A 13118-nucleotide genomic window follows, 5' to 3' on the forward strand; every position below is an offset into this window, starting at 1 on the left:
GATTTCTAACAATTTTCTTGGATATGATTTGTATTTTTCTAGCTTTTATGTTACTGGTAATTTGATTTTATGAAATCACTATACACGTATACAAGAAAAATGTGTTAAACTGTTAGTTTGTAAACATGTAAAAAAAAACAGTGTTCAATTTCATTTATTCTAAAGGTGTAGAAATAGTTAACATTAAAGACCGAAAGGTGATGTTCATGTTGGGTTTAATTTTTTTAGTGGTTTTGAGTATGTTGAAGCCTTAAAATATTAATTAATATCTCGGATGAATGATAATTTTAAATTTTTTTGAAGGTGCTAGTGTATAACATTTAAATGTATTATATGTTATATTTAAGAATAATTTATTTTAACTGATTGATAATAACATGTAGCATTGATTGTCACCACAGGTACCACAGTATCTGACTTGGGGCACATGTTGTTCCCAGAAGGAATGCTGGGAAGTCGTGATCACAGTGGTTTCTTGTTTGTTAGGCCTACATTTCAATGCTTAGGAAAACTAGTGCTTCCAACCCCTCCTTTTCTTGTGGCAGTTCTTATCCAGAAATGGGAAGTTCCATGGGCAAAGGTTTTCCCTCTTCGCTTGGTTCTGAGGCTAGGATATGAATATCGTTGTAAGTTAATGATACATTCTCATCACTCACTCATAAGAGCATAATTTTTATATAATTAATCAAGGCAAATTTGAAAATACTGACTTTGACAACTTAAATGTCAGTGTTTTCTGAAAATAATTTATTTTTCTAAAAGTTCCATATTTTTCTCTGTGTATTTGTGTTTTAGAATACACATATTATCGTGTTTGACTTACTGCATATTGTATTGATATTACACAAAGATGTACTAAAAAAATTATACTCTAGAAAAGTCTATGAAGTTATTGTTAGGTGGTGCTCATAAAAGAAGAAAAAAGTTTATAAATATGAAGTAGTAGTAATTTAATACCACTTGGGTAACGTATTAGCCCCAAGTGTAAGACAAAACTAAAATGTTATGGGCCCTAAAACAACTTTGTAAAACCATTTCTCATTTTATGAGTACCAAAAGTACGTAGCTAATGATTAATTTGTCTTAAAGCATATGTTTACTACCAGGACGTGTTAGAGTAATATAAAAATTATTACACTTGTTAGTAATTCATTAAACGCCATTCATTATTCATGCTTGCCACCTGAGAATACTTAAACAAAGTTTAATGTTTAGTTTATTGAAGCTGAAATTTCTTTCATAGGCAGCTCTGCATGCTAGGCTGTGGATCATAAGGTCCTAGGTTTTTTGCTGTATTAAGCTGTGGGTGCATTATGAGAGTAACAGCTCAGTTTGGATAAAGCCTCTGTGTTGGCATTTGCTGCTGATCGTTGTCCTTTGTCTGTAGTTCAAGATTAGAAATGGCCATGCCTAACCTTAGGGTTCTCTGACCTAGCCATTTAGCCCATTTGAAAGTAAGGTGTTGTAAAGGTTGAAAATACAGTATTAGTTTTTATTCAGAGATATGTGTCATACTGTAAATTACTTATTTGTAACAAACTACATCAACTTCTAACAAAAAGGAGTACATTTTATAAAGCTACAGTAATGAATAAATGCTTATTATGATAATTCCATACACTGGTATAGGACGCATCTCACTAAATGAAACTACATTTTTAAGATAATGAAACTGAGGAATTTGCATGAAATATAAAACATAGTTTGATTTTTAAAGAAAACTAGCAACTATTTTCAAATTCAGCAGATAAACTAGGAGATTTTATGACTTATTTTAGGGAAACTTCAAGAAATGTTTATTTGCTGAATAACATATTTAATTGTAATTTTTTTAAGTTCTTTTCAAGGGTGTATTTGTTTCTCATTTAATACATCATAGTAGTTTTTTTTTTTTTGTAGATGATACTTGAAGCCAAGGCCAAGTGGAATCTGTCAACCACTTTTAGGGTTGATAAGTTTAATACGAAAATACTCATAATTATTTAATTTGCTTCAGATTCAGGATACTCGTACCATAAGAATAATGTTTAAAAAACAGTTTCCTAATACATTTAAGGTTTAAGATAGTGTAGTGTATTATCCTATCTAATCAAAAACACCTCGGGTGTGAAAAAAAAGTGTGCCCAAATAAAGATTGAGCATGCGACTTAAAGGAATGAAATCAAAATTGGTGGCCAAACTGGTAGCTACACTTATAGCATTGATAAGAGTTTTACAGCAAATATTCATGATGGTGGGTAAAATAAAATGCCCATGGAAATAGTGAAACCACAGCTTCAATTCATTTCATTGGTTGCCACGACATGAGCCAGCTAGCCTTACTCAAACCATCTGACCTCTGCAGTTCTCTTTTACCAGCAACATTATTAGAAATGTTGTGCTCAAATGGTTGGTCCTGGCATGGCCAGGTTGTTAGGACACCCGACTCACTATCTGCAGGTTGCAATTTCGATTCCCCATCCCACCAAACATGCTCGAAGTTTTAGCCATGGGAGCATTATAGTGTGATGGAAAGAATAGCCCAAGAGTTGGCAGTGAGAGGTGATGTCTAACTACCTTCCCACTAGTCTTTCACTGCTAAATTAGGAACGGCTAGTGCAGATAGCCCTTGTGTAGCTTTATGTGAAATTCAAAGCAAACCGAACTCAAATGATTGCTCACTAAAGGTAATAGCAATAAGATTGAAATCATATAAACTACTGATATATTTTTTCCACATTCCTCTTAGTTTGTCCATAATTAAAATAAATATTATGCCTTTATTTTGGCTTGTAATGCTTTGCCAGTGCTTAAACTGTTAATTTTAATGATAAAAAATGGTTTTTAGTATAGGATGGCAATCAGTAGTGGAGTATTGTAGACATTGGCTAACTAGGTGCTCATGACATAGCTACACCACTTTCTTCCCAAATTGATTATCTTTCAGCACTGTTACATGTAACTAAAATGAGTTTTGGTATTCTAATATATTTGAAAGGAAAATGGAACAGAAGAGATATATATACACTTACTAACATTTATACATTAAATAGTTAGTTATATTACAGTTACTGTTAAATGTAAGAAAGAATAATGTTACTAGTATCAGTCCCAAAATTGCTAATGCCTTCAAAAGTTATGGTCGAGGCCTGGATATATGACTTGTATGAAAGCAATTTTGTGATAAGCAGAGTAGTTTACTAAATACTGTAGTTTGGTAACATTAAAATATTTTATAATATCCTAATTGCAAAAATGAATACATGCAATAAGATAATCTGAGTTTTTGATACAAGTGTTGTTTTTTGTCTTTTTTTACAGATTATCCTTGTCCTCTAGTTAGTGTTCGTTTTCGCAAATCAGTTTATGGAGAAATAGGCAGCACCATAATGAATGTATTAGCAGTAAGTCTTTGTTCTCTCTTGTTTTAATAAGGTGATTTAATGATGCTAGATTATGTATACATCTCCACGTATGGTTACAGAGAAACCATGAAATGTCAGTACCAAGAAGGGAGCCCTCTCATAGTGAGTATACTTCTCCAAGATTTTCAGTTGATTCTACCATATTTACTGTTTTTCATTTCTTTAATGGTTTCTTCTTTTGTCCATTTATTTAAAAAATATAACTTTGCTAATAATAATTTTTAACTCTGATACGAGGTAAATATTTCTTTAGAAATGTCTTAAGTACAACAAAAAAAGTATTGGAATACCATCAATATATATACAGTTAACTGAAAAATCCATATTAGGCTACATAAAAGTTAACTGTTTACATTTATTAATATCCTTAAATTTAATTGTTCATCTTTTTCCATTCCATATAAAGATTAACATTCCATAAGGTGGGCTAAACATAATTTTAGAATCTGAAAATGCTTGGAAAACATTACACAAATTTTCCGAAGTAGTAGCTTTAATTGATAACGTGCTACTAAAGTATAATTTTGCATGTGTAACTTTATACTGTGTGTTCTTTCTGTAGATGTAATTATTTCATTCCGTCTTAGCCATTGGAATAACATAACTATAAATTCCCTTGTTGTTTGTTTTTGCAATATATTTTTTGGATTTGTCTCTTGCACATCTCGACTACTATTGACAAGATACTCAAATGATGTACTATGTCTTTGGTACTTTCTCCATTTCTCAACTATTCAAGCTTTAAACTTTGCGTTGACCATAATACTGACTTTCAGGTACTTTGTGCATAAGTAAACATATATATGGTAAAAAGTAGCTTAATTTGTGCAATCATGACAATTCCCAGATCTCAACTTCCTTTTCAAGAGGCCAGGTAGGGCTTTATTGGACAGTGTGCTGGATCCAAGGTTTGATCCATTGTGCCACTGCACAAGCTCATCACTTTCAGCTCTGGTGCAATATAAATGTGACAGTTAATCCTTTTATTAAGTTTAAGAGCCAGATGAAACATGTGGCGGTGGATGCTGATGTTTGGCTGCCCTATACCCTATAGGCACATCTATATCTGATGCCCTAGGGATTTCTGTCCTGAGCTTTTAAACCCATGTGTTGAATAAAATGCCATTCAAGCTCAAATTTCAAATTATGTTTCGAGCGAAACACTGTTTGTAAACAAATTGCTTTTGCTCAGAAATTTTGAACGTCCATTGAATAGATAATATATATTAGTTTTAGTTATATTTAACAGTTTTCTCTGAATTTTATTGCCTTATTATTTGAGATTGGTAGTAAATGTGAGTTAACACACACACACACACACACACACACACACACACTTATATATATATAGTATTTATTTTAATAACTTCATAACTACTTTTTAAAAAATTAACTGTGGAAACTTGAGAGGAATTGAAGAAATTTATGAAAAATAAAATTTTTTGTTTCTTCTTCTGGAGAGTGCAAGCTGCTGAAGTTTATTTCTTAATTTTATAACAAAACTTGTTATTAGTAATTATAACACACAAACATTTTGCTGTATGTTTTTTTCCTTTTTTAACATTTTTATGCCTTTTAAATAGCAGTGTTAAGTTTGTTTAAATTGTTTATAAAAGCATGTAACACTATGATACATTGAGTAAGTGTACAGTTTACAAAAGTCTGTGAATGACGTTCTTTGTTTAAATTGTTTATAATAGCATGTAACACTATGATACATTGCATAGGTGTACATTTTACAAAAGTCTCTGTGGATGACATTCTTTGTTTAAATTGTTTATAAAAGCATGTAACACTACATGTTACTTACATCGAGTAAGTGAAAATTTTTCAAAAGTCTGTGAATGACATTCTTTGTTTAAATTGTTTATAAAAGCATGTAACACTACATGTTACTTACATCGAGTAAGTGAACATTTTTCAAAAGTCTGAATGACATTCTTTGTTTAAATTGTTTATAAAAGCATGTAACACTATGATACATTGAGTAAGTGTTCATTTTACAAAAGTCTCTGTGGATGACATTCTTTGTTTAAATTGTTTATAAAAGCATGTAACACTACATGTTACTTACATTGAGTAAGTGAACATTTTTCAAAAGTCTGTGAATGACATTCTTTGTTTAAATTGTTTATAAAAGCATGTAACACTATGATACATTGAGTAGGTGTACATTTTACAAAAGTCTCTGTGGATGACATTCTTTGTTTAAATTGTTTATAAAAGCATGTAACACTGATACATTGCATAGGTGTACATTTTACAAAAGTCTGTGGATGACATTCTTTGTTTAAATTGTTTATAAAAGCATGTAACACTACGTGTTACTTACATCGAGTAAGTGAACATTTTTCAAAAGTCTGAATGATATTCTTTGTTTAAATTGTTTATAAAAGCATGTAACACTATGATACATTGAGTAAGTGTTCATTTTACAAAAGTTTCTGTGAATGACATTCTTTGTTTAAATTGTTTATAAAAGTGTGTAACACTATGATACATTGAGTAAGTGTACATTTTACAAGTCTCTGTGAATGACATTTTTTGTTTAAATTGTTTATAAAGCATGTAACACTATGATACATTGAGTAAGCATTCATTTTACGAGTTTTTCTGAATGACATTCTTGCATTTAAAATTGGTAAATTTTGTTATTAGACATTGATAGGAGGAATATCACTTAAATACTGTTTTGGATAACATATTTGATAAGGTGTTGGTAGTTAAAATCAGTCTTTTATGTTTTTCCAGGATTTTCAAAACTATCAGTACATGTTATCTACGGTTCCCGGTATGTTTGCCCAAGTCAAGGACAAGAAATCTTGTATTTACATCCCACGGAACCGCTATGACCAGGTATAGTGTTTTTGTTTTGTTTTTATATTAAAAGATTTTCTATTTGATTTCCAAGAAACGAGAACTAAGAATACGTTAGTTCATATTTTCTCCTGAATTAAGATATATATATTAATGTTAAAAGAAAATTAATCTTTGTACTCCAAACATTCTGGAATTCTACTGATTTATATTAAAGTTTTAGTAAAAAACGAAACTACTGTATATTTTAAGGAGAAGTGGTAATAAAGTATTCAAACAAACAAAGGGATAACTTGAGTTTTCTATATTCTAACTACAATGAGGCATAACTACTGTTATTTAATGATAGCTACTTCTAATTTAATTTTTATGTAAAACAGGTGGCTTATTCTGATCTGACATTCATGTTGAAAGTGTATAGTAAAGTTAAGGAAGTACAGTGTGTTCTCAGCAGAGTGTGTAAAGAGATCCAGATTGATAGTGAAACTTGTCAGGATTCCAAGAAAGACATTTTAAAATTTACATGATGTTGAGAGCAGTAGGTTGGCAGAAAGCTGATCGAAAACAGCAAATGAGAATGGCTACAATACTCGCATGGTGTGATTGGCAAATTGTGGACTTGCTTTCAGACCATCAACATTTTAACCAGAGAGCTGAACAGGAATAAACCATGATAAATAACCCCACAAGATGACTTCCAATTGACAGTATGGGTTTAAAGCAACCAGTGGGCCTCAACTCCCCAGCTGAATAAACAGTTCAGAAACCGAATGACAAATCAATAAGCAGTTCAACAGCAATAAGTTTCATAAGGGTTAACCTTTATGTCAAATGACCAGTGTTGTGTGGCTACTTTATTTCATTGCTACAGAACAGGCAGTCTTCAGTAATGTCAGGAACACATGGATTGGTCAAATGAAATATGAGTAAAAGTTTTTTTCACAGAGGAATCAAGCTACAAAATACAGCAAGACTTGTCCACATTTGGAGAGTGCCCAGGACCAAATCCAACCCCAATTTCACATAGAAAAAAGACACACATATAGCAATGGTGGCATACTGGTTTGAGCAGAGATCAGTATTGGTTTCCCCATTGACCTGTATGTGCTACAACATGCACTGTGGACACGATACACTGTAGAGATGCAATCCTACCATCATTATTGTTGCCATGTGCAGATACAGTTTGTCAGAACTTTCTAATAGAAGATAATACTAGCAACATCTTGGAATAAGAGGGTATATAAAAAGAATGGACTGGTCATCATGCTTACTGGACTTGAGTATGACTGGACATGTAAGAGATGCTCTAGAAAGACACTTGATACCATGTGATTCACCTCCAACTCCAAGTAGTTTGATAAAATGGAGACAACTCTGATGAAGGAGTGTGCCATATTTACTCACCAGCTCATTGATTCACTTATTGTAAGCTTTGTAACATCATTTTATTCGTATGTTTCTAGAAAAAACTGTGGAATAAGCAAGCACAATTTAAGCTTTGGTTACTGTTAAGAAAACAGTTGTTTCAATTATAAACATTCAATAAAGATTACTCTAGGGAGAGTCTAATGAAAAATAAATAATTGGAAAAGGGTTGTAAAATTATTTTATTGTCTGCCCCCTCCATGTTGAGTACAAATACACCTTGAAATAGAGTAGTTTTACAGTAAGGTAAAAAAAGAAAATTGTCAATAAGTATTATTAGAGAAAAACTAAAAGGCTATAAAATTAAACTTTATTTTTTACATTTAAAAACAAATTAAAACATTTCTATCTAAGCTTACAAACCAGAAAAATACTTAGAAATATGTGGCTTCTAGTTGAATGAGTTGTTAATAATTTATCAGAAATGCATTTTCTTCCTGCCTGTTAGCATTGTACTCATCGGTGGAGGTTAATAAAAGGCATAAACAGTTTCTTTTGCCTGCAGATAATTCAAATTTTAATTTTTCTAAAATATCTACAGATAGAATCAGTTACAATCTTAGATAGGAGTTAAGTTCACTTTTGCATTTTCATCTCAGTACCTTTAATTGATTTAAATAAGCATGTAATACTTATAGTTAGGATGGAAAGTAAAATAATTATCTCTTAAATCCAAGTAGTTTGCTCGTGATTTATAATTTGTCTTCCAAAAAATAATGCTACATTTGTTTTTGTTTTTTTACATTCTCATCTTTTTTAACACAGTACCGAAAGTTACAGAGTATTTTTCTTTTGTTTTCTAACCAGATGATAAAATTACTGAACAGTAACAATGAAAATGTGCTAGCAATGGCAACAAATTTCAGCAAAGAAGCTGATTCTCATCTGGTGTGTGTTCAAAACAGTGAGGGAGTCTACCAAACTCAGGCTATTAATATTCAAAATGTATCTCATACAAGTAAGTAGCACCATGTATGAGAACTGTAATAGTTTTTCTTTTCAGTTTCAAAATCTTATGAACCTAAATTAAGATTAATAATAAGAAAATTAATTAATATCACAAAAATAAGAAAGTTGGCATAGAAAAACTCACAAATGGTATTAATATTTAACCTGTGGATTACATTTATTACAGTTTCTATATCAGTAGTTTTTAATTTATTTTTTTTATTATTGCCTAGAAGTTTATTGGATTCATATGTAACCAGCAGCTTGTTCCATTAATCTTTTTATCTATGAAACCATCAAGTCACTCACTTGATTATGTCCAAACTTTGTGTTTAGGAACTGGAGTCAGTTTTGTTGTTTTCACTGGAGCGTTGAAAGCCTCATCTAGACTTACTGGTAAATCTACAATTGTGGAGGATGGTTTGCTTATTCAGATTCCTTCAGAAACTTTGTTAGCACTCAGAACAGCCTTAAGAGAGATGAGAGATTTTACTATTACCTGTGGACCAATAGCTGCTTCAGAGCCAGATGAAGTTGTCACCTTAGAGTGGACCAAAGACGATAAAGATTGTAATATAGGGTAAGACAAATTCTTGGAAGAAGTGAGTTGATTTGTTGTCAAGAATTCTTCAGCACTTTTTTGTAATTAATAGCAAAGCTGAAGAGAATTGATTGTAGTCTTTGTGAATATTGAATTGTAATGGTTAAATTATTATATTGAGAATTAATTGGACATATCAGGCAGGTGGTAGCACTGCCTATGTAGGGGATGGCTTGGATTGCTTATCAAAATGTTATTTTAAATATCTCTTCAATAGATCATCAGAACTTTACAATACAATACTTTTATAACAATATCTATGTAATGACTGAGTCACAAGTTCTGGGAACGTCTGTAAGTATCACAGCTAAAAGTGTGAATTTCTTGTTCTTCTTTTTTTTATTACGTGATAACTCAAAAACCAAAACAATGGTGTCAACAATTTTACTGAGGTGACATAGTTTCATAATTCTGTTGTAAACGATTTAAGTATCATAGCTAAAAGTGTGAATTTCTTGTTCTTCTTTCTTCTGCTTCTTTTTTTTATTACGTGATAACTCAAAAGCCAAAACAATGGTGTCAACAATTTTACTGAAGTGACATAGTTTCATAATTCTGTTGTAAACGATGTTATCATTACCCCTTGAAGTTAGCTTTCTCACAGAAATTTGGTGTTCCTTTAAAAAGCTTCAGTACAGGGTGAAACGGGAATTACCAGCCGATAATAGACAAACAATAAATATTACAGTCAGAACCTCAGTGTATTTAGAACTTAGTTATAAATACAACCTTCCTATGTCTATTGAAACACTGCATCAAAAAAAGCAAACAAGTAAAGAAAAAAACTTTCCAAAAAAAGATTTTTTCATACCTGTAGTCCATTGTCTTAGCTCTTCAATACAAACAGTGCAAACGTCGTGCAGAGCCCATGATTTATCTTAGTCCCCAAGTTTTATTCCAAAATATGCATAATATGCTTTTCTGACTAATTCTGTAAGGTATTACCTTTGTTTCTTTACAACAAATTTACCACAAATATAACAGAATCTGTTTGGGTCATTTACACAACCTCTTGTTACCATAGTGACAAATGAATAATATTGAAAAGAAAAAATAATCTCAAAGTACACTCACAAACAAATACTATCCAGTAATGACACATCATGTGGCCTGTTAACCGTTTATATACTAGCGGTGTGTTTCTTGTGGGTTCTAGAACGAACGATAAGACTCTCATGATTGATCTAGAGAAATCTATAGCCAGTGGTTGTCAACATTTTAAGCATAACAAAATGTGACGAGATTTCAATGAAAATGTAAAAGTACATATGACGTTTTGTGAAAAATTGGTACATGTAAAAATTTGAAAAGAATAAAACCATCACAGGCCTGTGGTATCAACCCTTCAAAAATAATGCAAACAAGTGAGTATGGATGACTGTTCAATCACAGTTGAGTTTACTTTATCCTATTTGTGTCTATTTACATTCTACTACACTGTGTGCCTGTGCTATTATGTAGGGATGATGCAAATGCCATATCTACTGTCTTGTTTGCATTGTTTTTGAAGGATTGATATTAGCCATCCCTACATTTACTTCCTTTTTTGGTAAAGTTTTTTTTTGTTACTTGTATATATTTATATTTATAGCATTCTTTGACATTATATTGACATAATGTTTGGGAAATAACCACTAGAGGTACTTCTGACTAAAGAATGGCATTGAATTAAATACAGTACAAATAACAAAAATGTATGTTCAGGAAATTTACTGCAGTTCAATTGATAGAGAAAAAAAACATAGCATTTAAAAAAAATTTCGTTCCTTACAGAGTGAAAAGTCCTATTGATGGGAAAGATCTAGATGGTGTACAGAGTCTACGTATCCAATCAGGAACTGACTATGCAGGAGAAAGATACCTCATTCGCTGGACTGATGTCTTCTTAATTAAAATTGATGACGACGGCAGCGGTAGAAGGTAATAGGAACTATAGGAGGTGGCGTTAAAAGTAGATTGCAAGAGGGAATTCTTACTTTAAGACTCAAACAATAACTGGGAATTCTTACTTTAAGACTCAAACAATTACTGGGAATTCTTACTTTAAGACGCGAACAATTACTGGGAATTCTTACTTTAAGACGCGAACAATTACTGGTAATTCGTACTTTAAGACTCAAACAATTACTGGTAATTCGTACTTTAAGACTCAAACAATTACTGGGAATTCTTACTTTAAGACTCAAACAATTACTGGGAATTTGTACTTTAAGACTCAAACAATTACTAAAAGTAAAAGAAATAACCTTGCAGTTTATATTATAATACATGTATAAATTTTCTGTCATCTGCAAATTTCAATTCAAGGGAGACAATGAAAGAGTACAAGAAGAAAACTTAAAATTTGAATACAAGTTTTGCAACACCATAAAGTGATCCACTTACAGAGTTTCCCAAACACGGTATTAAATGTGAAACTTTAAATGCTTAATTGATAATTTAAAAAAAAAGTGATTGTTTAAGGTACTAAGAAATGCAACTGAAAGACCGTTAGTGTTTAGGGACTTTTTAAATACACCTTAGAATATTAATAAAAAATGTTTTTAAAGTTGCAACATTTTTAAAGTAAACTTTCAGATCTTAATTGTTTATATTTAACTTTTTTGATTACAAAAGAATATTTACTCTTGATTTCAGCTAAAGTTTGTTACTTAGACGTACGTGTTAGGTCACTCAGCTTGCAATCTGAGGGTCATGGATTTGAATCCTGTCCCCAAATACGCTTGTTCTTTAGTCATGGAAATATTATAATGTGACAATCAATCCCACTTTTCACTGATAAAGAGTAGCCCAAGAGTTGGCTGTTGATGGTGTTGACTAGCTGTCTTCCCTCTAGTCTATCACTTCAAAATTAGGAATGGATAATGGAAATAACTCTCAAGTAACTATTGTGCAAAATTTGAAAACAAACCTACAGATGTTATGAAGCCTTTGTTTGAAAAAAACAATTACTTTAATAGAAACTTGTGTTTTGCGTGTAAGAAAAAAATAATTTATAATGATATTAAACATTTAATAATCAATAAAATGTGTATTAGTGACTTGAAGGAAATTGTAATACCAGTTACTTTTTTCTGTAATTATTATTAGACACTTAATTTTCTTCAAATGAAAAGCCTTGCATTTGAAGTTAGTTGTAATTGTTTCTTTAAAAATACACTGAACATAACTTCTAGAGTTTTTAATGCTACTTGAAATAAATTGAATAGTTATTTATGTATAAAAACAGTGAGAGGTTTCCAGGATATGTAATATAGATAATCCTAAATGGGAACATATATGTTAAACTTGTATTTTGTGTCTATTATAATACACTTACTTGGCTTCCATAACTACAAATATTTTTAGGCTAACTGACAAATAATTTAGTAACTAAGGAATAAAATCCACTGAAATATATAACAAGCTGTGAGTGACTTAGCTAAACTCAGGTTGGGTTTGTTGTTTATTTGGTGTGTTTTGTTTTTGTTTTTTTTGCAATAAGTTGATTAGTTTTCTCACTTTGATTAGTTTCAAATTTCTCAGACAGTTATCAGTACTTTTTTTTTGGGATAGTAGTTGTGTGGTTTACCTTTGTGGTATCCAATTTTTCTCTGTTTTTGCTGTATTTGATTAGTGTGTGTGTGTGTGTCTTAGGTCAGATCCAGTTGATCACATCCGCCTAGCTGAGGTCATATCCCAAGCATTCTGTCTAGCTCTGACACCTCATCTTGAACTTTTAGCTGAAAAGGAGCTGACAAAGATTGGGCTTAGAGTCACAATGGATAGCGAACAGGTACTATATATATATATATTTTTTTTTAATATTTACATGTGTGTGTGTATATATATATATATATATATATATAGTATATAGTAACTAAATAAACTATACTATAGTTTATTTAGTACGTAAGTTACGAACCTACCGAAGGTAAGTA

General features: G+C 31.3%; 1 protein-coding gene across 2 annotated transcripts in view; it reads left to right on the forward strand.

Annotated features, from left to right (window-relative positions):
• Positions 1-13118, forward strand: part of LOC106459198 (zinc finger FYVE domain-containing protein 16-like) — a 55496-nt gene that overhangs the window by 34774 nt on the left and 7604 nt on the right. For both annotated transcript variants that reach the window (XM_022385632.1, XM_013918796.2), the window contains exons 12-18: positions 402-626; positions 3301-3383; positions 6156-6260; positions 8457-8607; positions 8934-9177; positions 10972-11118; positions 12835-12973. In XM_022385632.1, coding sequence (XP_022241340.1) covers positions 402-626; positions 3301-3383; positions 6156-6260; positions 8457-8607; positions 8934-9177; positions 10972-11118; positions 12835-12973 — 1094 coding nt within the window. The remainder of the gene's footprint in view (positions 1-401; positions 627-3300; positions 3384-6155; positions 6261-8456; positions 8608-8933; positions 9178-10971; positions 11119-12834; positions 12974-13118) is intronic.

Source organism: Limulus polyphemus, unplaced genomic scaffold (genome assembly GCF_000517525.1).
Source record: "Limulus polyphemus unplaced genomic scaffold, Limulus_polyphemus-2.1.2 Scaffold573, whole genome shotgun sequence".
In the NCBI taxonomy this organism is placed as follows: Eukaryota; Metazoa; Arthropoda; class Merostomata; order Xiphosura; family Limulidae; genus Limulus; species Limulus polyphemus.